Below are 27,141 nucleotides of genomic sequence, written 5' to 3'. Positions count from 1 at the left end.
ACCTCACTTGGCAGCCAGATATTCCTAAGCTCTCTTCAGTGTGTCATTTTCTTTGTAAATGCCTTCTCTTTCAGTGTAACCAATCTCATTGCGTAGGACTGTGATTAATTTTATTCTGCAGTGCAGAGATCTTCTGCATATTGAGTAGTTGTGCAAGACGCAGCCTGGTCACAGGCATTGTAGTTTTTGAGTACCTGATTTTATTATAGCAGATAGTGAAGCAGGTCTGTGTTGATTGTTCCCCGTTTACTGCCAGGGGTTGGACAGGTAAGGGTTTCCTAACAAAATAAGGGAGGAAAAGGGATCTTGCTTGTGTTTTCTCATTTGCCAGTCTTAGTCTCTTCTTTTTGCATACACGAGTTTTTTGTGTTAAGGTGGTGCCTTAACTCTGATTCAGTTTCTGTTACTTTTGTAGACACGTTTTATATGTTTCTACAGTATTTTGCTAGGTTGATGTAACCTATCTGTAAAGGCTGGAAAGCCGGGTAAATTAGCCTTGGCAGGTTTTTAGACTATCACAGTGTGGCAGATTCAGACACTTGATGTAGCTCTAGCCTCTCTGCCCAGCACTATATTTTTCCCTGTGGAAGAGTCCTATGGGTGTTTGAATGAACTGGCATTTGGGCCACAGGTTTTCTGTGTCGACCATGGTGTCACGGGATGGGGGAAGGACACGGGATGGACGAAAGAGGATTTAAAACACTTTTTCTGAGGCTGTGTTGAATTCTTGCTCCTTTGCTATTCTGCCTTGTCCTGTGTGGGATCTATTATGAGTTGCTCATCTTAAAGTTTTTAGTGGTCTTGGGAAACAAGTAGAAGGAATTATGCCGTGCAAGGTCAGGCAGTTTTAGTTTTTACTGTTTGATTAGAAGATGATGACCAGCCTTTTGTTTTTATGTCCATTAGTTCATTCATTTATTACAGAAGCACTAACAAGGTTAACCCAGTTGATTAAATCCTAGTTGATTACTACTGGATAATGTAGTTATTTAAGCCTTCCTTGCAGCATAGCATTTGTTTTCTTTCATGTTCAAAACTCCTTGTCGCCAAGCTGAGTTGACAAGTCCCTGAAGTCAGCTAGTTTGTCTGGCCAGAGATGAAACTCGCTAACTGCAAAGGAAAGAAAACTGTATGCTAGTCAGCTTTGCCAAGCTACAGACACCATTTCCAAGTAAAGTTAGAAGATGATGAAAATAACTCTCATTTAATTTTCTAGTCCTGATGGATCCTCCATTTCTTTAGAATATTTGTACAGAAGTGAGTTCAATATCCCCACAATACAAAATCTGTGATAAGCTGATAAACCTGATACTGATGTTGACAGGTGAATAAAAAAGGATAGCTGTAAAATGTATATTATATCTACAGTGTGGAGCATGAGAAATAGCTGCAGCTTTCCAAATGCCGGTGAGAGCAATTGTATAGCTAGATGTCCCCAACTGTGCATATAATAGAGACCCTGGCAGTGCCAAGTGCTCAAGCAAGTTATGTCACTAAGCACTTGGGCTTTTCCTATGCAGTTGTCTTTAGGGTTGAGCTGCCGGATGGCTGTGCCATGCTGGTTATTTTTGGCCAGCAGTATACCATTGGTTTTGATACTTCATGTATTACCTGAATAAAAAGAAACTTGACTGATGATTCTGGAATTAAGCTGAGTTTGTGATTAGAGAGGTCAGAGGTCGCTGCTGATGCAAGAGGCAGGCCTTAAAGAAAAATCAGTGTTTGACACGGATAGATCCAGAGGATAATTTAGGCTGGGGGGGGTACCTCTGGAGGTCTCCAGTACAACCTCCTGCTCCAAGCGGAAAGAAATAGATCAGGTTACTCTGGGCCTTTTCCAGTGAAGTTTTGAATGATTTCCAAAGATGGAGATCCCACAGCCTCTCTGGGCCCCTGTTTGAGGGTTTGACCACCCTCGTGGTGAAAAAGAAATGACACCTAATGGGAATTTCCCATGTTGCAGCTCGTGTCCAATGCCTCTCTGTGTGCCTCTGAGAAAAGTCAGGCTCCATCTTCTCAGCACTCTTCTGTTAGGTGGCTCTGACCAGCAGTTAGATCCCCCTCTGCTGCCTTCCTAAGGCTGCACAAACCCAGTTCTCTGACGCCTTCTTTGAATGTCATGTTCTCCTTTTCCTGCAACCATCCTGGCGGCCACTGCTGGACTTGTGCCGTTAACGTCAGTGTTGGTCTTGTACTGCAGAGGAAGTGCAAGAATTGGTAAGGTAACAATTATAAGAGTAACAATAATTGCCACGAGATTTATGATAAGTAGAAGTTTATTCAGTGTTTTGGGTGGACTGTTAGCAATGAGACAGCTAATCTATGGAGATGAATCACAAAATAATTTTAGCATAAATTTAAAAGATTAAATTCTTCAACTCCTTTGGAGAGAAGAGTGGTTATTTGTTTTCTGCAGGTGAAAATGCAGGAAATATGGATTCTGTTACAAAAAAACCCCAAAACTTCAAATTGCAACAGTAATGTCACATATTTCTTTCTTACTATTTATTTGATTCGTTTCATTGCTGTATTGAAAATACATTAGCAATATTTAAGAACTTAAACGAGTAGAGGATTGGAATGAATATTGGTTTCCAGCAGTTTGAAATTGATCCATATGGAAAAATACACTCAAAAAAGGATCATGATTTAATTTTTTAAGTGCTGTGTAATGAACATTTTTCATGTAATGAAAGTTTTTAAGTATTAACATGGGGGTTTTAATTATATCTCTACAAGGTGATGACTATCTATCCTAGGGTGGAAGGGTTTTCCAGATACTTGAAGTTATTTTTATACATGAGGACATGGTTATTGACTGTAATTTTTAAGTTCCTTCAGAACAAGGATGGTGAAGACCATTTCAGTAACTGAAATATTTGTATTTCTTACCCAGTATTATATGGGAGATTATGATATTCATTTTAGTTTAAAGGCAGCAGTAGAAAGAATATTCTTCTGTGGGTGAACATTAAAACATTGCGTTAACTAAATCCTTGGAAAAATGAATGCATGTGAAACAAAACAAAACACACGTTCTCTGAAACTTTTCTCAGGTCAGTGTTTATGAACATCAGGCTGACTTATTCCTCCAACCTATGTTAGTTAGTTAACAGGCCAAAACTCTTTATAATCTCTTGCTCTGTTCCTTTACTTTGTTGGAAGATAACTGCCTTGTTTTAGTAATAAACAAATACAGATATAGGACTTACTTTCTAAAGTATGAGCTTGTGGTCTTCTCTAATCTCAGGGTGGCTGTTCAGTGGAACAGTCTAGCAAAGGAGCAGGTGTGATCTGGCAGTTAGTGCAGTAAAATGGTTGTGAGGCTCCCCATACTAAGTATACCTTGAAAAAACTTTTTTTTTCCTTTTCTTACTTTTCTGGGTTAAAATATGCTTTGCTGCTCTCTGCGCTATGGTCTGCATGCTTGAGGAGGGCATGTGTGAGGAAGGAGGGCTATTTCCTTCTGCCTTAAAGTATGACAGTCTCATCATCCTGGCTGCACAGGAGGTTATTAACATGATTGTTCTTGGGGGCTTCATAATTCTGATCAGCCTCAGGACTGATCTGCAGGAATCCCAAAGTCATGCCTGACTTGCAGCTTCCATTTGCTACTTCAGCATGGCATGAACTCCTCTGAGAGAGCTAACAGTTTTAACCTGGTGCCTCCTTTAGTTGAAAAATTAGTAAAAGCCTCGGAAACCCAGAGGGGTTGATGCTGCAAGCATTTATCCCATCTGTATGACCAGCTGGCTGTACATACACCACCTCTAAAAGTGGCCTGCTTTCTCTACTCTGTTATATTCCATTTGTTTCATGCAGGAATTGGCACAGTCTTCCCTCCCCTGCTTTCTTCTTCTTTTCCTGCTGTTGCTTGTGTTGCAGAATAGTGCATGGGAGAGCTGTTCCAGGGAAAGCCTAAATTCCCAAGACCAACAGGTCAGGTAGGAGCCCATTTTAGGCTGGAAAGGAGGATTCAATATAAAATCAAGTCAGTTTGGGGATGTGGGTCATCAAGAACTGTCAGTCACTTCATCATTTTCAAAAACTATAGTAAGCAGAAACATGTTGTCGGCCTAAACGTGCATACAATTCTCAAAGATAATAAATTAAAAATATAAATGCTTTTTCTTTCTGTAAAATTTTGTGATCCAGAAAACAATAATGTTATGGAGGAAACTGATTTAAAAAAAAAAAGAGAAAAAAAAAAAGGGTCTCAGGAATATACTCAATCAGAAGAGGCAGTACTGAATTAGCAGGGATGTGTCTTAAGTCATAATGAAGTGTATTGGACACTACCACTCCTGTTTCGCTGAAATGATTGATTTAGGTGGCCAGGTTCTCCCTGTCACAGGGGATTGATTTTTAATGTTCTTGTCTGTAGTTTTACAGCAATAAAAAGCACATGGTGTCCTGCCTATTAGTGCTTTGCAATTATTTAAAACAATAAAAGCAAGTAAAAATCAGAGTAATTTACCCTTTTTACCACACAGTAGCTCTTGTTGCCAGTAGAAACAGTAATTGTTTTGGCTGTTGCCTCAATATCCATCTCTGAAAGGCAAAACAAAGCAAAGTGGGTCTCACAGTGTAAGTAAGCCAGGCTGGTCTGTGTGAATATGTATGGACGTAAAGGAGTCAGGTCTGGGATGAGTGTGGACGTGCGCTGGCCTGTCCATCCTGTCTGAGACCTGTGTAGATTGCCAGTTTGCTGAAGCACATAAGTATCATAAGCTCCTAAAGAAACATAACTGGTTCTTTCTGAGGTTATCCAGATATGTTGGCTTTGTAGCCACAAATCTGGATTTGAGGCTGCCTTCACATTGGCAGGCAGCGTAGCCATCGATATTGGGACCCATGGCAGGAAGACGTGTAGCACAGTTGAGGCTTGCTGGTGGTCCCTTCTTGGTAATACCCAGGCCAAGACATGTGCTACATTCAGACAGTGTCTCAAGGAGTTCCCTCAGAAAACCAAAAACCTGTATGTCAAAATCAACACTGAATTTGCAATGAATGTGCAGATAGTAGGAAACCAGCGGCACCCAGTACTCATGGACACACACAGGACATGGGCTTGGTATGAGAGAAAAAGAATGAAGTAAGAGCGTGCAGGCTGCCCTGATGTATACTGAAGAGGGTACTTTCCTGATCTCTGAATATCTTTTCCTGAAATATGGTGGCTTGTGACATTCCTTGATGGTTTCAGTATGGTCTTGCACACTCACTTCTGAAACTGGACAATGTCCTTAGGTCTGTGCCAGAGACATGAAGGATCTGCAGCCACTTAACCTTCCTGCTTATCTGACCAGATACAGATGGATACTAGGATTGGTTGATTGGTTTGTTTTAAGCCTGTTCTTCCAAAGGGAGTAAGGGGTAGCCAAGGCCTCTGTCCCTCCAGTTCTGGTTGCCAGCAGCTCTGTTATCTCCCTGTGGTAGGAGAGAGGGTGTGGGTGTTCTGCTGTGGGATGCTGCTGGGCCCTGCAGGCTCCTGATGCTCTTACTGAGAGCCTTGGGGTGGAGCTCCGTATTCCACAGCTGTATGTATTGCTCTGGTCAAAGCTCTGGTTCTCCAGTGAGAAAGCTTCTTTGTCTCCTGCTGCCCTCCAGGTCCCTATTCTGTCACATCTTGCTGTCCTCAACAGTTTTTGATGCCCCAGGCCTATGGTGCACACAATGAGAGCAATAGCAGAGTCCTGAGGGTGTTACAGGCAGTGCAATTACTGATTACTGTATATGTTCACGTTCTTTTTTTTATTATTATTTTAAAACTGGGAAGTATCTAACAATAAGCTTTGGTTTAAAAACTAATTAAAATCACCATTGCTCAAGTGCTACAAAGAAATACCAGGGCAAAGCTATGCAATGATACTCACCCTCTCCCCTGCTTAGAAACCCCACCAGGAACCAAATGTTCACTATTGTGGTGTGCATCAACCTTTACTCTGTTATCAGTAGTCTGCTATTAGAGGAACGCATGCATCATACCTCCCCTTTTGCTAATACAGAGAGCACACCATCACAAATCTATTACAGGTCAGGATCTGAAACCACAGCCTCCGCTCCCTCTGCATTTCTTTTTTTTTTTTTTTGAAGATAGGTCCTGCCTGGTGCCACGTGATGAAATGTAGATGTTGTAGCAGCACTTCCGTACCACAGAGAATGAACCTAGATGACTAGCTGAGTGTTGCAGTGTGGCTGGTTGGTTTTGATTTTGCCTGAATAGATGTAGTTTGTACTTCTAACACCATGCCAGCACTCGACACAAAATTGCCCAGGTTTATTTCCTTCTTTTACTATGAAATTGCTTTAATGTTTCAATGGAGTTTTTCCATAAGCATTTTTCTTTTCCAGATGTTTCTGACTATTAAAATCAGGGTTTGTCCATGTTGAAGTAGCATTAGTTTAGCTGTTTCAGAGCAAGCAATGCTAATAAGCAAGTGTAGTGATGGTGTAAAAGTCAGCATTTACTGAGTAAAGCTGGTGTAATGAGCTTAAGCATGCTGCCAGTGAACCTGTAAAAACATGTGGTCATGTGTGCTACCCATGGTTTAGTTCAGGGATGGTGGTGGCTGTGGTGGTGTTGCATGTACATGGTGGTGGTATAAACTGCAGTTTGTCACACTCTCACTTGTGCCCTGTGTCATTTTGAGGATTCAAGGATCCCTGACACTGATTTCCACTCATGGCTATTTCTGAGGCAGTTTTCTTGTTGAATGTCAGTACTCTACTGAGCTACGAGACTGGGAAGTAGAAACAAAATCAGACTGTTCTGCAAAACTCCCAGCCTGATGCCACTTACGGTTTAGTGGCAAGCCTTTGATCAGAAACCATTTTTCTAAAAATCGTGATCACAGGGTTGTTACCTTATGTTCCATTCTGTATGTTTCTGTTTCTTTTCAGGGAAGGATCATGTTTGCAGATTTATTGGCTGTGGAAGGAATGAAAAATTTAATTATGTGGTCATGCAGCTCCAGGTGAGTTCTGTCCTTCCCCTCTCCCCCCGTCCCATGGAGATGGCATCACAGGGAAGGATTTACAGAGAGAATAAGGCCAAGCACTGGTGTAGAGACTTTGTTGTAAATAGAAAATGGGTGGAATGGGAGACAGTGAGAAGGAGTGGTGTTGCTGTGGTATCCCTTGGGATAGCTCCAGTTGTCAAGACGCGCTAAGATATTTCATACCTCTGCTTTTCTGTTTAAGATGGCTTTCTGTCAATTTTCTGGGGAAAGCACTCAATTCAGAATGCTCGCAGGAGCTACCCACAATATCATGCAGCAGTGGCAGCTGTTTGAAATTATCTCCTGCTGAGTTCTGTGATGCAGCATTCAAAATACTTGTCTTGTATCGGAGCTCAGAGTGTGGTGGGAGTCAGTGGTGTCACACCAGCAGCACAGTCTTCTCTGTGAAAGGGAGTGATCTCTGGCTCCCCTGTCTCTACCAAGCTCAGCAGTAGCTTGGCTTCTGCTGTGAAAGTGTTTTCTCCTGTTTGAACACTGCTGATACTAAGTCAATATGGGTAAATACTTGGGTAGCTAGCACATGGTGACTGTACTGCTAGACAGCCAGCTACTCCTATCAGAGTTAGGCAGCTGAAGTCTTACATGGGTGTCTACAAAAGCCACAATAACAGCAGGAGGTGCAGGGACCTCTGCATGGTTCAGCATGAAATTTTACCAAGAGAACATATATAGTTAGATCTTCAGAGCCCAAATATGGTGGTACTGTCATGAAAACAGCTTTCTTTTTAATGAAAGCAGCTTTCTTTTACAGCATACAGTCACAGGAGAAAGACTTGGAGGGGAACAAGTGGGAAGAGATGGCTGAGTCAAAAACACATGGAAGAAAGGCCTTTAAGGAGAGGGAGATTGTCCCTGGCTTGAGGGGAATACTTTCAAACTAAAGGTGCTTCCTTCTGACACAGTTGCCTTGGAAGCTGGCCTGTTTCAGCACCTGACATAAGAGTTGACAGGGAACTTGTCCTATCTCTCTTGCAGCTTGTATGATCAGGGCTTTGCTGTGCATAAACCCTGTATGATTATACAATACAAGCCTACCCTTCCCCTAAAGAGCTATGTCATGTTTCTTTATGTATAATTTGGGTGATAGAACATGCAGAAGAAAAGTGAGATGATTGAAGCACTAAGTAATGAGAAGTAATCTGCTGCATAAACTGAAAGGTTTAATTAGTGAATGGTGAATGAAGTAAAATAGATACCAGCAGACCCCTGTACTTCTTTAAAATAAACTTCTGATTCTTTTGAAGTGTAGTTCTAGTTTGCAAGGTGGATGTATAAAACCAGTAAATTCCTGGTGCTTGAGTTTGCCTTTTACACACCATTGGCATCCCAACTGCTGTTAGGGATAGAAAAAAACTTTGTTCTCTAACCAACCCTGGCTATTGCTGCTGCTGCAGCGTGAGTGTGAATATGATTCTTGAAAGGGCTAATCCGGAGCTGATGGAACAACAAGGCTTCCAACCCCCCAATCTTGTCCTTAACAAGCCTGATGAATATGTCTACATCTTGGAAAAAAACTTCTCTGCACAGAGTCTCTTACTTTCTAGCCTGTTCTTGACTATGTAGCTGAGCTCGTAGAGTAGGCAGAGCTAAAAATAATTTCATTATTTACAAATGAAGACTTTGATACTTAAAGCATTAGCTAGTTTTGCACCATCACTCTTTAGGCTAAAATTCTCCTTCAACTTCAGGGTCTGCTGAGACATGGTTTATCATGTGTCCCTCTGACTGTTGTGTACTGCAGTCCTCCCTTTCTCTTCAGTCACTGTGACTGAGGCTTCAACTCTAAGCTTTGCAACTCATTGCATCTGCTCTGTTTCTTAGCCAGCCTGATAGTGTTTACTTGGAAAATAATGCTCATTTTCTGTCTTTTCCTGGGGGCAGTATTGGATATTCGAATGCCTTGGGTTGTTTCTGGAGAGCAGGTGTCTGAGACAGTCTCCCAAACCAGCTGGGAAAAATTATGGCACACTTCAGTGTGTGGCTCTAAAAAAAAAATCTGCCGTTCCCTATTACCATTGGATAAGAGAGTTGGTGTCCAAGGAACCGCTTTACAATGGAAAGAAAGATCTGCTCTCAGTTCAGTAACTCGGATCTTTCAGGATAGCGATGACAAATCTGTGCTGCCTCTAGTAAACTGTCACAGAAATTAAAAAAGATAAGCACTAGAGAAGTAACTTAGTCTTATCTTGTTCATGCTAAGGAGCAAACCTGGGCCAGTTGCTGTGGCTTGGCTCTATCTGTATTAGCTGACCTGTATCAAGTGTGGATGCTCAAGGGACCAGAGCCCTGAAGTGAAACATGGGTCAAACCAATTTGAGAGACTAGTCATATGCTAAAAGAGCCAATTAAAGTTGGCCCCTTAATGTCTGTAAATAACCTGAGAACTGGGAATGGGTGGATGAATAGATGGCAATTCACTGGTTTGGAAAGCAATCTGTGTTTTCTCATCAATTGTTTGGAATCTTTTATATATCTGCTGTTGTAAATTTTGTTTGAATACATCTGGACTTGTATTATAAGAATGTATGTCTGCAGAAGCAGAATCAAGAGATTCTATAGTGTAGTGATAATCAGCATGTCCCTATAACTTTTGTTCTTGATGCATGTTCTCTGAAACAGTGGACTCTTACTCCTAATATTTTTGATCAATTCATAAATGCATTAGTTCTGTGGATTAGAGGGGTATTCTGCCATAGAATATACTCATTTTAACACCTTCTTTCTCTTTACAAATCTAAAGAGATTCAGACAAAACTGAGATGACGGAGATCAAAGAACACTGATTCTTCTGGTGTTTAGTTTGTCCTCTTTTTTTTTTCTTTTTTTTTGCTAAATTGTCTTTATTTTCATGCCCAGCTGGTAGACTTTTTTTTCCCCCAGAAATTTAATTAACTGGCGGTAAATTACCAATTCTTTTAATAAGTATTTTTTAAGTCAGTGGAAAAATCCTCCCCTCCTGATTTCTGGTATGATTCTTGTGATAGACCACTTTCCCCATTGTGGCATTGCCACAACAATGCTGACTTGAGCTTGAGCCAGACAGTTGTGTGCTAGAGAGTTTCTAATGAAACTGCTTCTGTGAGCTGTAATAGGTAGTGGCTTCATGACCTGCTTATCATATTTGTACTGCTTTAATCTTTAGATGGCCCAGAGAACAGTCAAAGATTGTTCTTAAATCAGCTTCTACATAGTCTGGGTTTAACAGTAAGGAGATGCTGGGCTCATACAGTCTGAGGCACTGCTGTCTATGCCGTGCCTATTTCCCAAATAGTACATCAGTTGACTTCCCAAAATAACGGTCTGGTATCTTCTTATCATCAAATACATCGCTTAAAAGTTAAAATAAAGTATTGGAAGATCATATACAAGAAATAAAGCAGACATAAGGTGAGCACCTGTCTGATTAGCATTTCTGCTTTTTTGGGGATGCATGTTAGAACTTGCAGCTGTGAAATGCTATGCTTTAGTGTGATGGTTTAAATGTTTTATTGATTGTTTCAGGGCCGAAATCTTGCAGATCTCAGAAGGAGTCAGCCTCGAGGGACTTTCACGCTAAGCACAACACTGCGATTAGGCAAACAGATTCTGGAATCAATAGAAGCCATTCACTCTGTGGGATTCCTGCATCGTGACATCAAGCCTGTATGTTGTTTTGGAAATTTTCCTTTTGGTTGTATGTGTCTGTTCTGCTTGAGTCAATAAAGACAGTCTGAATATGGGCAGATCTCAGTGGAGGCATTTAGGCCTCCTTGCACACTCCCACTGTCTGACACATTGGCTATTTTCTATAAGTACAGAATAATAATATAGTATTGTCATTCATTTAAGTGCATAGCAGACTAGTTTTTATCAGCAGAGGCTGCTCCATGGTGGGTTAGTAGCTGTCAGTCATACTTGTACCAGTCAAGATCACATGACGAAGCAATCTAATTTTGAACGATCATTTGGAGTCCAACCAATTATTACTATAAAAGGGGTTCAGGAAGGATGTCTTGCTCCATGACCCATCACTTGAATAAATGCTATTTCATGTTTTTGACTTAGCTAAATAATCCTCTTAATCTTTTCTGAGCAATTGCCAAAAAAATTGGAGCACAGTTTCCAATGTCAGAAACACAGTCACAGTGTTGGTCATCTGCCTGGGTGAGGCACAATAATTCCAAGTCTCACTGTAGGAGCCAGTCTCTTTCCTGCAGCTCTTCACTACTTGACCTGAACGCTTGTTGCTACACCATCCCTGAGACCATCCTCCTTCCAGCAAAATCATTTGCTGGTTTTAAAATCAGCTGGTTTTGGCTGATCAGATTCAGCTGAAAATCAGTCACTAATGTGACTGGCCACAAATCCTTTAGCAGCCATCCGTTATGGTAAAGGATATGACTTTAAGATGGGAGTTAAAAAAGAGCTGCTCCATTTGCTTGTTGTCAGTTTATTTACTAAGAACCAAACCCAGTATTTTTTTAGATGTCTGAATGTTCAGATAAATTTAGGTAATGCAATACAGTGGATGGAGATTCTGGGAGTTAGGGCAAAATAATGCATGTTAGCAGCTGAACCACGAACAGAAGCAGTTGTCTCCAGCCTGTTATGCAAGTGATAGAGCTCTCACTGCAGAGCTAGTGGTGTTAAATGTAGCTCTTTCTCATAGCAGCTGAAATTTAGCGAAGCTAATGTGAATTTTAGTTATTTTGAGACTCCACAGTCACTTATCTGCAAAGTGAACTTTTTAACATGGCAGTGATTCTCTAATCATGATGTTTAAGATGCATCTTAAAATTCTTCTCTTTGACTTATGTTTTCACCAGAGGCATGTGGGGCTATATGACAAAGTTTTGTTAACAAATGGCCACTCTTACCCAAGTTGCTGGTATCAAATTGATTTTTTTTCTTTCTTTCTTTGTCTAGTCCAATTTTGCCATGGGCCGCTTACCTTCAACATACAGGAAGTGCTACATGTTAGACTTTGGTCTGGCCCGTCAGTACACCAACACCACTGGTGAAGTCCGGCCAGTAAGTAAATTTTAAGTAACTTTTTCCCACTTCTGCAACTGCTTAGGCATGGAAAGGTTTTGTGATTTTTTGTTTGGTTTGTGGTTGTTATGCTTGGTCATTATATTGGACTGCATTTTCTGCAAGGTGAGAAGCAGCAGGTGACTTCAGCTGAGTGGGGAATCTAAGAAGGGATGCTTGCTTTTGTTTTACAAGGTGTGTGGCTTTTTTTTTTCCTTTTTTTTTTCCTTTAGGATAATCATGTTTTCCACAGGCTTGGAATGCTTACTGAGTGCATTATGGCCAAGCAAAGAGGGTGAGCCGAATTTTGGCCAGGTAACTTCTGTAGTCCCAGAGGACTGGTCTAGTTCAGTTCTCTGTGATCTGGGCAACCAGGTCAGTGCGTTCTTAAAGCTTCTTATGAAAAAAATACTAAAAGTTAGAGGCTGACCTGATCTCTGAGACTGAGCTTCCTGTGAACTGCAACCTGTAATGCTGTTCTCACCCCTGCCTGGCTTTGGTTTTGGGTATATTGCCCCCTGTCCAGATTTCTTAGTAGGACTATTTCAGCGTGCCTGCTTGGAGGGGAGGTAAGGGCGGGGGGGCATAACTTGCACCACATGACATGTGTGTTTTCTTCAGTCCTTTTACCAGCACTGTGTTATCTGGGGACACTCATAAGGATGCGTTAAGCTTCAGATGCTCTATCAGTCAGAGCATTCCGAGGTTTATTTCGGAACACAGCACAAGCAGGGAGGGCTCAAACAGTCTCTCTGTTTATCATCCTAGGCTTATACCTTTTGGTCTGCGCATCTTTTCTATCTGCAAGATAATCGTTCTGGAAAATGTTGACAATGTGAGAGCTAAATTCAGAGACTCTGTAGTGCAGAATATGGTTGGGGAGTGGGAAGAAAGCAAAGATCAGTGAGCAGATTTTATGTCTTTAGCATATGAACACAGCTGTGGGATTTTTTTCTATTTTTTTTCTTCTTTTTATAAGTCTTTTCAGTTGGACGTTGCAAGTCTTTTCTTTTTAGCTGTAGATGGGAGCAGCTCCAAAGGTTGTGTCTGCATCTTATTCTTAAAAAGACTCACACTATGTACTACTGGGTCTTCCTTGTCAATGCTGTTTAGTTTGGGGATAACCCTTCTCCATATTGCCCTTTTCAAAACACAGCCCCACTCCTTTCCTCTTTCTGCAGTCAGAATTAAAGCCCGTTATAGATTGAAACTGGCATTTGGTTTTCTGCAAAATTTCTTCATTGCTTCAGTGAAGCACCTATGTTTTATCTCTGTATTTCAAGTCCCATTGTTTGAACACTGTTCTTTCTTTACAATTAAAGAAACTAATTTTTCCAGATGCCTCTTCTTTTGGATCCTCTTTTTTTTTCCTTTCTCCCACGAATTTAAAATTACTTTGCTTTTATTTTGCTACATCCTTAGAAAATACTCCCAGGGCCTGCTTTTGGAAACGGCACTACATGCAGCCTTGACATTTTTCAGAGGAAGAGATTCTTCAACTGTGTCTCGCAAGCTGTGTCCTGCCTGAGTTGGTGTGGGGGAGGTGGGGCTTTGTTAGGATGCAAGACTTTGAGGAGGTTGGTCTTAATTCTGGTCATTCTGGTGGTTGGTTGCTTGCTTGCCACAGATGTGTCTCACAGAAGGACTAATGGCACATAATCTTTTCCTGAAAAAAGACACAGGGATCCCCAGAGGGGTGGGAGTATGCCCTGCTGAAAGTGGTAAAAATTCTCAGTTTGTTTGGGATGTGGGAGGATCATATGGGGTAAAGTCTCATATACCTAATGTACCTATTCCCCCATGCTACACTTCAGGTGGTGAGGCTTTTTCACAAAAATGATACAATAAAAAATACATAAATATTCACTTCAGTCCCTTTTAACATTGTGTTATAGTCACCGGGCTGTTTGATCCTTTTGCATCCCTGATGCCTGATACCACTGTTGAGTCCCACTTACCGGACTGAGACACTTGCCTGGAGAAGCATGGTGTGATTGCTGCCCAAATAGTACACTGAGGATTAGGAAGGATGGGTGTGAGGGGCGGTATGAAGACAAGTGAAATGAAACTTTTTTGTGAGTTTTTTCTTTTTTTAATTAAGAACTTAATCTTTTATTTCACCACGGAGATTATTTCAAGCCAGTAAGGTACATTCTTCTTTCTCCATTCTCTTTCAGTTCCTTTATCCGTGAAGAATACAATTCCCAGATTTATAACGTGATCATCCTGAGCCTAGTTTTTTTGTGATTTGGTTCTGAGGTACATACACAAGATAGGTAGGGGAAGGAGCTCACTTTCTCTTTTTCTGGAAGCATGTCTGAATTTTGCTTTCAGTCTTACTCATTTATTAACAGAAGTTTTCTGCTCAAGTAGGTTCTGTGCAGTTTCCTACAGTTTCAGAAGCATTGTCATACTTTATGAATAATTCCATAAAAAGTATTCACTGTTTCCACATCCTCTGAAATTCATAATCTCAATCTTGCTTGTCAAATTTTCAGAAAGACTCTGAATGACTTGCTAATAATACATACAATGGGCCTGGCCTTTAGGATGCCGTGGGTTTGGTTTGTTTTTTTTTTTAACTTACCTTCTGCCTTCTTATTTTTGGTCACTTTTCTATTTTGAAAACACCTTTGATTTTGAAAAAGGGAAAAGCCAGTGATTCCGTGGAGCAAAATCCTCTAGAAAGCTGTGTTAGCACTGATTTTATGTATTTATTTTTTTATGTGCAATTCACTGATGCCAAACAGTGTGAATTTATTTTATATGAAAAGGCAGGGAGCCCCTTAGTAGGCAGATAGCATAGGCTGTCACTAGGAAGGTCTCATTCTGATTTTCTAGACGTTGATTAAAGCTTTGAGGTGGGATCATTTCTACTCTCTGTGATCTTCATTGAGCATTAGTTCCTCCATCCTCAGCTGTTACCACTCTGGCTTTCCAGATCCTCTTTCAAGGGCTACCACAGTAGCTTCTACCTAGGGAGCTGTTACTCTGCTAAGCTTCTGATGAGTACTATGTATTTGGTTTGTATATTTTTTAGCTACTTGACAGTTCAACTTGATTGCTCGGCATTTGTAAAGTTATGGGCCACTTGGCTTTACTAGATCAAAATTTATTCTGAATCTGAATTTATTCTGTGCTTCTAGGAAAACAAAACTGATCTACCTTATGTGGGATGCTAATATTAGCACAAATGCTACTCTTTGGAGAAAAGCTGTTGTCGCACAGATTTGCTTTCATGGGATTGGTCTCACCTCTCTACCACTTACCCCTTGCCAGATGTTGCAAAATCTCCTGGATAACAGTCGGTAGGAACTCACATTGCACTATAAAGACAGAAGATGGTTGGAGCCAGAAGGTGTGTAAGGAAGCATCAGCAACAATTTTTCCCTCTGTTAGCAATCGTGGAAACTCAGCTGTTCTCAACAGTCTCATTACTTGATATTTCTCTGAGGGTTGTAGAAGTCAGTCTTTGATAGTTACTCCTTCGGACGGGTAAAGCAGATGTGCATCAGTCATGTAGCCATTTGGTGTCCATTGTGTGTTGAGAACTGCTTAGGGCCTGGCTGAAGGCTGTTACTTTGGCTGCTATCAGCATTTCTGGCATTTGGATCAGAGTCAACATCCTGGCTAGCAGGAGTGACTCTGGCTATTATGATAAACAGGACAGACTGCTAGTGCAAAAAAATCTAATCTTTCCTGAGGATTTTGTTTTCAAACACTTGTGAGGACAGGGAAATGAAGGAAAAGACAGAGAGCTTGACAAAACTGCTAGAGGAGGTGCTGATTTCTTTACTGCTCCTCTCTGCCCCTCCAAGCCCCACTCTCTCCTGTTTGAAAGGTGGCAAATACTGGTGAAGATCTGTGATCTGTATTCAGCAGGGTATGTTTGACCTGGGATTTCCCATTTCTTAAGGGAGCACTGTCAGTGATAATTCGCAAAGTATTCCTGGTCCATTACCCTTAGTAACATCTTTTGATGCTTAATACTTACATATGTACTGAAACAGAGAGTGGAAAAATTACTTAGTCACAGTAAACAGGGCCATCTCCAGGGCTGTGAGACTCCTGAGATCCTTTTTCTAGGGAATGTGTCTTAATTTTGTGCAAAGCTGTAAAGCTTCAATGAGAGAGATTGCAATAAGCCTGCTCCCATTCTGCCTGTGGCTTAAATACACGATGTTTGTGGTACTCTGCTGTCAGGTGACAATGCAGGAACTCCTGTAGGAGAGGAGGTTATTGAACCTGAGACTTCCAAACTGGGTGAATGATTTAATGCTGGAGAGAAGAAACTGTGCTCCTGTTCAATGTTGTCCTTTTTTTGTGACTCTGAACCTTCATTTCTTGTTTTTCTGGTTCTGCTCAATGGTCACCAGAAAACTGAATTGCTTCACCCTGCCATATTGCCTCTCCAGGCAGATATGAGAGTTATTCAAGCCCCCTATGAGTACTAGGGCTTGCAATTGCAAGGCTTCCTTCAGTTGTCTAAGGAAGGCTTCATCTACTTTTTCTTCTTGATCAGGCAGTCAGTAACAGATGCTTTCCATTATGTTACCTGTGTTAGTTGGTGCTGATCACTTACCTATCAGTAGTGACTGTCTCATCACCTGCTCCAAGGAGAGCTTCATACATTCAAGCCACTCCTGTGCAAACGCACCTCTTTGCCGTCCCAGTCCTTCTTTCCATTCATTGCACCACTCAAGCCATGCAAGCTGTCCCACCAAGTCTCTGTAATCCCAGTGAGATCATAGTTTTGCAACAGCACATGGACCACTAACTCCTCCTGTTTGTTTCATATGTGTAGGTGTTTGTGGACAGGCACTTGGGGTGGGCCACCAGTTGTGCTGCTTTTCCAGGGGAGGCATGAGAGCTTCTATCATCCTCTCCCAGGGCACCTCCTCACAGCCTCCGTTCTTCCACTTCTCTTCAAGTTACGGTAATCATCTCTCATTGTACCTGTTTTAAGCTCTCCTCACTAGGTTAGCAAGCCTAGATGCAAAGCCTTCACAAAAATGCTCTTGCCACTCTGTCAGGTGGATCCCTTCTTTCATCAACAGTGCTTTTTCCTCAAAGAGGGACCCATGGTCATAGAAGCCAAAGCCCTGTCTTTGATAGCTAGGTGTTGACTTGCAGGATGCATCCACTTCTACCTAAGTCTTTCCCACTCACTGGCAGGATTTAGGAGGACAGCACCTGGGCCCCTATGCCCCCAGATCTGTAGTCACTCTTAGTATACTCAAGCTCACCCCTTGAAAAACAGGTGCTTTTGGTGCTCCTATGAATGAGCAGCAAGGGTTAATAGTCAGAGGGCCACACAAACCTTGGCAATCTGTCCTTATCATCCCATATCCAGGCCCCCAACAAGCCACAAAGCTCTTGAGACATCAAGTCAGGCCAGTAGATTGGGCTTCCATTTCCTGCAGGAAGGAGTCTTCAGTGACCGTCACTCACCTTTTGCTTCTTGGTATGGACATTTGGTTCAGGCTCAGCTGGCTCCCCTGACAGGTCTTGTTCCTCATCACTAGTTTCCCAGGTTACTAAATCTATTCTGCAACTGCAGATCTGTGTGTGGAGCAGGAGCCTCCCTTCTGCTGCTAGCTTCCCTCCTCTTGGAAGTCTCCATCTGTTGCTCCTTTGAGGATGACAGCTAGTTGTCCCTTTTTCCTTGCATTGCAGGGTTCATGATCTTTACTTTCAGAGGCTCTGTGAAGATTCTGCTGATCTCTTGTTCACCCTCCCTGATGCTACACAGTCTGCTTGCCTCCTTTCCCACCTCACCACAGCTCCTTCACCTGGCAGCTCCGCACCTCAACCAGAGTACTTCTCTTAGAAATGAGGCCACTGCAGAGGCATCAGGTGCTCTCTGCAACCCAATGTGGATGGCCACATCCTTCCTTTGGGGCTTTTTCTGGCTTGAAGCCTCCAATGTGCTAGATAGTTGCATCAGCCCATGCTGGGTACCAGGCCTTGTGGCCCATCACCACCATCATTGCAGCCTCAGTCAGGCCCACACCGTCCTGAGCAAAGTTTCTGGGCCCCTTCACACCCTTGTTTTGCGAACTGCTGTCACAACAGCTACAGGTCTGTTAGTTGTCTGTTTACTGTGCTGCTTATAAATACCATAAATAGAGGAAAAAATTAAATCAAAATTTTCATGCTTTTCATGCCAAAGTTTTTGTTAAACATCAAGAATCTCACAGTTAAACTTCGATCTAAAGGAAATCAGTTCTGAATTTGGCTGATCTCAAAGCTTTCTTGTCTCATGATATGAAAAATAATGCATCAGGAGAGGGGAAACTGAAAACACAACTTTGACCAGGTTGTATCATAAAGTTCTTTTTGTGTGCAGGTCTTTAAGAGTTTGTTGCCCCTTTAAAAGGACAACTGTAATTGCCACCGCTCAAATGAGAGAGCAACATTATCTTTTGCAGTGTAATTTCTTGAAGTGTGGACTTTCTCAGGGGCTGATGTTTTTGAAAATTCAGGTGTACTATGTGGACTAGGTTGCCCTTGTCTATATGCACAAATGCTGCAGAGAACACTGTTGGTGGTACGCTACTTTCCCTTAGAAAAGCTGCGTAGACTTTTCCTATTTACATCCCAGCTAGCCAAATTTCTACTGATTTTGTTCTTTAGGAGAGTTTCAAGTATTCGTTCTGGTGCGAATGAACCAACATTATACGTTTTAAAAATTAGTATTGCACATGCCAGATTAAACAGAATGCAAGGGGACTGCATCTGCCCAACTACATGTACTCTACCTGTAGGATATGCAGAAGCACCTTCTTTAGGACTGGAGGCAGGTTACCAGGTGACATGCATCGAGCCAGTGATGCAATTGTTATGGTCCATGTGGAATAGGATGAGGAAAGCTACAAAACCTTTTTTAGTGCCTTTATACAAATCTAGATAAGATAACAGTTGATGATGCCTAAGATGTCAGCCATCCAGTTTCAAAGAAGGTATTGCAGATCTAAACAGTATTCGGAAGACAGTAATGACAAACTCACGTGAAGAGGGATCGAAAAGATTGTGATTATAACCTGAGCAAGAAGATGAATAAAAGGAGTTTTTTAAAGTCTAAAACACTATAAAGTCTTGAGAAGTGAATGAGAGAGCCTCTGTTCTCTCTGGTTACATAGGAACAAGATATTCAGTGAAATAGCTCATAAATTTAAACCAATAAAGGGATACATTTATTAATGAGGCATCACTTGCTGCCACAGGTAGTCAGCATGCATTGGGAAGAGTAATACAGCACACGCGTGCAGGTCAGAGACTGGTCTAAATAGCAGCAATGGGACAGAGTGTGCTGTGGTAAAGGTAAGGACCAGCTATAGAAAATAGGGGGGGGCTATAAACTGGCAGGTGAAATTCTGTGTAGATAAAAGGTGATGCTCATGGTGTGTGTTTGGGGGCAGGGGGAGAACAGTTCTAATTTCACATATATGATAGTGGCCTCTGAGCTGACAGGTATCACTGATAAGTGAGACCTTGACATTACAGAATAGCTTCATGAAAACATGGGTTTGATACTTAACAGCTTTCAAGAAGGTACTCAGACTTTAGAAGTCATCAGGAAAGGAATACAGGACAAATCAGAGATCACTGTTGTGACCCTTGATGAGGTGGGGTTGGCTTTTCAGAGTTCTCATAGCATACCTGAGAGAAAACTTTAGACTGATCTGAGGTGGACTGAGTATTTATTGGCCATGTTCTTGCAAAGAGCCTTTCTCTTTTTGTTGGTCATAGCGTGATGCTAGCAGCAGTTGTGGGTATAGGCCTTCTCTGCCATCTACTATTAAAAGAGCTTGCTTTAGGGTTCTTTACTTTTTAACCCCTCTCTTCTGAGATGTTTGCAGTGGCTTCACTTTGTGGTTGCATGTGGGCAAACTAGCCCAGCAGCAAGAAAATGGGTAAATATAAAATCTGTTTAGAAACATTTAAAAAATGGAGGCAAAAGAAAGAACTGGTGGTCTCTTCCATATCAATGGTCTTCCTGCAGAACATTTGCACCCCATCTTTGCCTTGTTGGAGAAGAAAATTGGGAAGTATAAGTAGCTTGGGGGCAGTGTTGTCTTGGACCAGTCTAACCTTTGTCCAGACTATTGATATATAGGAAGCAGTTTTTCCTTCCCTTAATACCTGAAGCAATCCCATTGCCTCATGCAAGGCCAATGTCCTTGTTTTTCAAGTTTACATTCTGCACCCTCCCACACCCCACAATACCTTTTTCTCTGTGGGATCTTCCCAGGATTCGTGCTATTGTATAACTTTAGTGGCAAGGAAGCATAGTTTTTTATATGGTTATGCTGATGTGTTATATACTTTTGTTATCAGCATGAGGATTCCAATCCAAGTGTGTTTGAAGTGGGAAGTAGTTCAAGCCATGTTTTTCTGAGAATATGTGTTTCTCGGTCATGGAAGGCTTGGAGATCTGCTTGAGAAGAGATGGCTTATGGAGGGTATCTCTTAGTTCAGCTCTAGTTAATAAGTGCTTTCAGATGCAGAGGGTACTCTTCTGAGAAACAAGTCTAGTTTTTGTGATTCCCTCCCCCCCCAAAAAAAGTCCATTTTGGTGTGAATCCCAAGACCTTCTGTAACAAATTCAATATTACAGGATGCAGAGAGCTTTTTTAGGGATTTAACTATTATTTCCTCTAGATGCAACCTTCTGCCATGGCTCAGATAGAGACAGGAGCAGTTTTATTCACTGTGATGTCCTGGTTGTACAACCCACGTTTACCATGCAGCAGTATAAGCAGTCAATATTGATGCACGTCTTAGGACAACAGAGCTAAGCAACTAGGGAATGAATTGAAAAGTTGGGGTTTTTAAATTTGTGGAAGTATCTTCTATAGAGAGCACAGAAGTCAAAATTTCATCTTGCATTAATTTTTACAGCAGAGAGCTGAACTAGCAGAACGTGTTTGATATGGAGAACTAAGGCTGAGAAGAAAATTTGAACTTGGAGGGGAAAATAGACATAAACATTGTTATACAGATAATATGATTAACAACATATACTTGTATAGTGGAGGTGTTCCGAGTCATGAAGGTCTTCTGTGCTAATGTAGGTCAGGTTTTGGACAATAACTCCTTGATCATTACTAGTCTTTGTTCAGGTCTGCTAGTTTTGTCACTAACGCACAGTACAGAAAGCATTATTCTTTTCCTCTCTCTGCGACACCCTGCCTTCAGAAACATATTCCCTGTGGCTCCACAAATATTAATTGAATGTGGTCGAGGGTTTAGCAGCTTGGTCTTAATTATTTATTTGAAAATAGAGGAGAGGCTATGTTTTTCCTGGAGTCTCTCTCCCGTTGCAGGATCTGACACTGCGCTGTTACGCTCAGCAAGCATTTTTTTAGCTTAGTCAGCTGCAGCCCATTGATTAGACCTCGATCTCCTCGTGGCTCAGACTGCACTGCAGTAGTTTGCAGTGCCTTGCTGAAGATACTGTACATGTGCAAGGGCAGCTCTGTGAGTCAGTGGGCAGAAAGAAGATGTTGTAGGCAGGACAGTGCATAGCCTGTTTAGGTGAGCATGATGAAGGCTGCAGAAACGTGTCAGCTAATTGAGAAAAAGGTATTTATTTTCCAAATGCCTGTGCATAGTGTGAAAAATAAACTTTGCTGCAGTGAACAAGGTATTAGAAGAGGAGAGTTTGGTATGTTTTTCTACTAAGTTTGCCCCCCACTTGAAAATAAGCTATAAAATAACACAAAGGATATTAACTCCTACATCCAAAGACCCCAAATATGCAAACATAGAAGCCCAGTAGCTTTTATACTTACTTTGTACTTGAAATTACGTAAAGCTGTAATGTCATGTAGGAGATGAACATTTTGCAGTAGAATAAACAGATATGTGGAGCTGTAGTACTCAGAGTACTATATTAGCTTAGGAAGGGATATACTTTTTGTCTCAAGTTTTGTATTGTAAAAAGGTAATCGGAGAAAAGGCTGAAAGCACAGCATAGTCACATTGGTTCACACAGAGATGGGGAAAAGGAAAAAAATGGACCTATGTCTTTAAAAATATTGCACATTTAATATATACTAGAAATGCCATTTCTGTGGGAATGGGTTAGTTATAAAACAGACCATCATGCAAATTACGTAAAGGTTCTTCTTGTTACTTTCATTGTTGGAGTAGCAAATTTGGACTTGAGAAGGGAGTTCATGTTCTGGCTTAAAACATTACAACTACAGAAAGCCAGTACAGTTGAAATTAAATGTATGAAAAGCAGACTAGCTGAAGGATTTGAAAATCTACTAGCAAGCTGGAAGTCTTGTGTCTTGTTATAACTAGCTGTTTCTCTGCTTTCCTCCCCTGGAAGCCCTGATTCAGTGAGGGTGACCTCAGATCATCTACATCAGGTTGTTGGTGGTTTTATTTTATGTAGCATCTGTCTGGTTAGAGTTCTTGTGCTACAATGATGAGGGAAAAGGAAGGACAACTCAGGCTCAAATCCCATATATGCCTGCAGGGAACTGAGATACCGTTTTCCTTTTCTGAGTGCCTTTACTGCCAAGCTGCAGGGGTGATACGGTACATCTAAATGTGTCATTCCTTCTGGTCAATGCTGTTCCACTTGAAACTCTGATTATTCTTCCCACTGGACTACAGAGAGAGGAACAGAAAACTATTACTGTGTCCAGTGGTGAGGGAACAGGGGTTTTACTCCCTGGGCAAGTGAATGTTGAGTTGGATTGCAGGTCAAGTCTCCCCTCGATCAGGTAAGTGCATTTGCTGCCAGGTTACAGAGTGCCTGTCATACACTTTCTCTTGGTAATAAATATTCAATTATTCTGTGCAAAAGGGATTTTTTCCAACATGGATGTTCTTAGACTTGCATCTCAGAGCACCCTGTGGCTTAGGGGTGAGGGTGTACTCTGGAAGGAGGGAGGTGTGGTTTTCATGTCTGTCCAAGGGGTGGAGAGATTTGAACTTAGCTCTGCTGCATCTCAGTGATTGCCACGACTGTCTTTCGTCATCTTGCTTTTGGTAGAAAAGGACCATCTTCTCCGTCTGACTCCAGGAAAGCATTATGAGCTGTAAATCCCAAATGAGATGTGACTAACACTCTACAACACTCTCCAAAACATTTCCATTTCAGTTGGTTCCCGTTCTGTGTTACAGCACATGAAAAACTTACCTATCTTACTTAGCAGTCCCCATGCTTTCCATGGGGATATTCTGTGCTACTTGTTCCCCTATGGGACCATGCATGTAAGAAACAAGTGCAGCTCTCAGGCCAAAATTCTCTTATTAAAAATCGAATGATAATTGCATAATAGGATTACAGCTGGAATAAGCTTTTGATTAAAAAAATGTTTATTTTTAGCCCTGTTTCTAATGTGAGAAACGTATCCTCATCTCCAGCACAAGTTCTGGCCCAGGAATTTCATGATGAGACGGTTGTCGCATGCTATTCAGAAAAACAAAATTATTACCTTGCTCTTTTCTGATGTTAAAATCCACTGGAAATTTTGAATTCTCCTAAAGTAAAGAAGGAAAGATGGCATTTTAACTCATCGCCTTCTGGTCTTTTGCATTGGAAAGAATAGTAGGAGACTATTAAGTAACTTTCTCAAAACTAAATTTCATGCAAAATCTATGGAATTCTTAGAACTTGCACATTTTTAGGGAAGAGAAATACTGAGACTCAAATAGGAAACTCCATTGGGTTGATTGCTTTTGATTAGTTGATTTCTGTTGGAATAAGTATCTCTCAGCGGAGATCTTTCCTCAGTTCACTGAATTGAGTTTTAAGGTTATGTAATATATTATATTAGCTCTTGCCTGTGATCAGGGTGGCCCTCATGTTTCCATACTGTGCAATTCACATCTTAAGATACAGTGACTGCTCATGTGGCCTAAAAGCGGCACTGACTTTCATTCTGCTTTCTTTCAAGCCACCATGCTGCATCCCACCACAGCCAGCGGAGACCCCGCTATTTCTAGGTGGAGCACTGCAGCAATCATCAGGGAAGGGGAAGATGCCTGAAGTTGGCAGCTGTGAAGCCTGTAAAGTTGGCAAGCCAGTTGATTGTATGGAGATTGCTGGTGAGAAAGCAAGGTGGTGGTTGCAGAAAAAGCCAAATATCTTAGGTGGGAACCCATGACAATTCAAATGGGGAAGGGGACATCTCTGTTCATTTTTAGAAACTTAAGCACTAACGATAGAACTTGCTCTGGGTGAAAAGAGCAAGACGTGAGAAAGAGCAAATCCCCTTGCTGGTTATTAGATCAGTTTGACTGGAGGAGGAAGGGAGGTGTAGGTATCAGATAATTTTAGGAAGGAAAATCACGGTAGAACCGTACAACTGACCTGTGGTTAGGCTGTATGCATCGCTGCACTCAACTTTGTTTTTTTAATACTGTTAGGTGTGATATGTGAGCAGGGGGAAGTTAGTCTCTAGAGGGACCCCTCTCACCACTTTACAGAGCACTCACAAACCACACAGGCTCACTCAACTCTGTGTCTAAATGAAACTAAGTACAGCATGGGCCAACAGCCCTGGGGAGGATGCTGGGAGATGGCAACAGCTGAACAAGAGACCCAGGTTTCTGGAGGGATACAATATTGAATTGTTTTTTAATTCATTTCTGTTTAATTTTTTTCTCATTTTGTTGTTTTTTATCATGTTTTTCTTTGGGTTTCTCTCTGTTTTACAGTTCTTTTGGGCTCTTCTTTTGAGGCTGTGTTTGATGCGTTGGCTTCCCATCTGCTGCTCGTAACCATCTCTGCTATGAGTTGTGAGTGAGCCATCACCATGCTTCTGGGTTTTCATTTTGTTTTGTGCTTTTGTTATATATGGAAGTCCGAATTACACCCGGTTTTCTTTTTTCCCTCATGATATAACCTAAATGTGATGCAGAGGCCTAGAACACTTGGGATTCTGCCTGACGGGCTGGCAGACATTTGGGTGGTGATTTTGTCACTTCTGTGGTTTCAGAGGCAAGGGGAGGGGAGTTCTCTCATCTTACGTTTTTGGCTCCAGCTTCCTCTATTAATTTCTGACTCCCCATTGGGATAAAATATGCTGCTGTCATTAATGATTCTACAAAGTGCTGCTGTTTAAATTAGCAAGTCAAAATGCATATAAGAGGTGCAGAATTTGTCTCCATAGAAGAGGTGGAGATGCATATCCCTGCATCTCCCCTATGAGCCTAACTGATGGAAGCAGGAGATTTCCTAGAAGTCTCAGAGATACTTCCTTTTAGTTCAGCTAAAGCTTCCTTTCACTTTTCCTTCTTATCACAACTTTTCCAACAAGTCATTTCAATCCAAGGTACATCTCCAAGTGCTTCCCAAGATCTATGGCATTTCCTCTCTCCCCTTACCACCTTCTCTTCGATCTGCACTAACTTTCTTTTCATTTTCTTACTGCTGGAAATCCTTTTCCTGTTTCCAGGAGAGGTGGGTTAATGATCCTAGATGACAGCAGGCCTGCCAGGGGCAAAGGTGGTGGATCTCGTGAGGTGTTTGCACAGGCTTCCAGAAAGTTGGGGAGGAACCAGCAGTCACATTCCATGAGAGTACCACAGGCATAAGAAACGACAGGAGGAAAGTACTGACATCCAAATACAAGTTTTTAGGAAGGAAGCTGGAAACCGGGACATTCAAAATACCGATCTAGGGACCAGTGAGGCAAGAGAAAAAATTTTAATCTCTCTGTGTGAACATGGTGTAACGAGCAGGGATTCAGGTTAATGAGGAAATACGAGCACTCTTGAAATAAAGGGAGCGTATACAGGAAAGACAGACTTAATGCGAATCAAAAGGGAGACACTGTTGGTACTTAAAATACAAACAATCATGAGTGTTTGAACTGGAGAATGATGAAAAGCTGATGGGTGCAAAAGAGCACAATTTGGAATAATGCATCCACCACTTTGTACAGGATTTTGTCACCTAATTCTGTCTTTGTCTGTGAGGTAATGTACATTGCCAATATATTGAAAAGAACACAGAGTATAATTTTTGCTCTGTGGTAGTGATCTAATGTATTTTCCCAAGCTAAAACTCACTTTAAACCAAGCAGTATACTTTATGTCTCTGTCATCTCCCTGACAGCTCTGTGTAATAAATTACTTTATCTTTGTGCTAGACACAATCTGAATGCAGGAAGAGATATACTTCACCCTGAGTAACATTTTTGATAGTAATACTGATGTGGAAAAATTGAAAAATAAATCATGTATGGTTTAAAATTGTATTTCAGCTTGCTAGCTTATTACCTTCTTATCATTCTTGGGATTCAAATCGGTTGGGTTATATATGATTCCATAGTCTGAAGCTCCTAACTGATAGAATTTCAGTTCTGTGTCAAATGTGGACCAGTCTGGACAGCAAGGATGCTTTATCCAGGCTCTTTTCCACTGCTGGGCAATGCAGTGGTGGGATGAAATTTATTAACTGGAAGAAATGAAGTGTGTAAGGAAATAATCTGGAAAATTAATGTTGATGAATTCAGAAGAAAAGTCAATACAGTTGGGTGTACAGCATGTGCTACAATAAATGCTCAAGCAGGAGCTGTTTGTTTGGATGAAAAACAAGGTATCTCCACAGCCATGGAAATACTTGATTGCAGTGATTAGTGACACAATCAAAAGGCATGACTAATTGCCTTGTGACTGGCAGGGCAGTCAAATATGGTTAAAAGAGGCGAAACCGTTATGAGAAAAAGATGCTGTTAACACAGTTAGCATCTGCCTATTTTGTTCAAAGCTCTAAATGTCCTGTCAAAACAATTGCAAAGTCTTGCTCAGTTGTAGTGCTCTCCCTTTGCTGAGGTACCACATGAGAGAGGGCTGGAGAGAGAGCCCTTTGGGTTCAGCTGCAGGACTGGCTTGGTGAACTGTTTCATGCTGGCTGTGGGACAGATGCACAGTTAAAAGATGGCTGGGCTTTTGGCTTTCTTCTGAAAGAGGAGGGGAAGACATCTGCAAACTGCCTAGAGTTCGTTTCAGAATAGATCTAATTAAACACTGCAAAGATAGCCTGTCTGCCAGAAATAGTAAGTATTGATCTGAAAAGATTTTCAGAGACATTGCCAACCATACTGAAACCATCACATGTGGAACTTGGTTCAGTATATAC

At 41.5% G+C, this 27,141-nt stretch overlaps 1 protein-coding gene across 1 annotated transcript in view; it reads left to right on the top strand.

Moving 5' to 3' along the window:
* TTBK1 (tau tubulin kinase 1) overlaps positions 1-27,141 on the top strand; it is a 99,350-nt gene that overhangs the window by 14,969 nt on the left and 57,240 nt on the right. The window contains exons 3-5 of the mRNA XM_009331364.1: positions 6,901-6,974; positions 10,521-10,661; positions 11,925-12,029. Of these exons, the coding sequence (XP_009329639.1) occupies positions 6,901-6,974; positions 10,521-10,661; positions 11,925-12,029 (320 nt within the window). The remainder of the gene's footprint in view (positions 1-6,900; positions 6,975-10,520; positions 10,662-11,924; positions 12,030-27,141) is intronic.

This window comes from Pygoscelis adeliae, unplaced genomic scaffold (assembly GCF_000699105.1).
Source record: "Pygoscelis adeliae isolate BGI_AS28 unplaced genomic scaffold, ASM69910v1 Scaffold259, whole genome shotgun sequence".
Taxonomy (NCBI): Eukaryota; Metazoa; Chordata; class Aves; order Sphenisciformes; family Spheniscidae; genus Pygoscelis; species Pygoscelis adeliae.
This window is presented reverse-complemented; position numbering and strand designations above follow the sequence as displayed.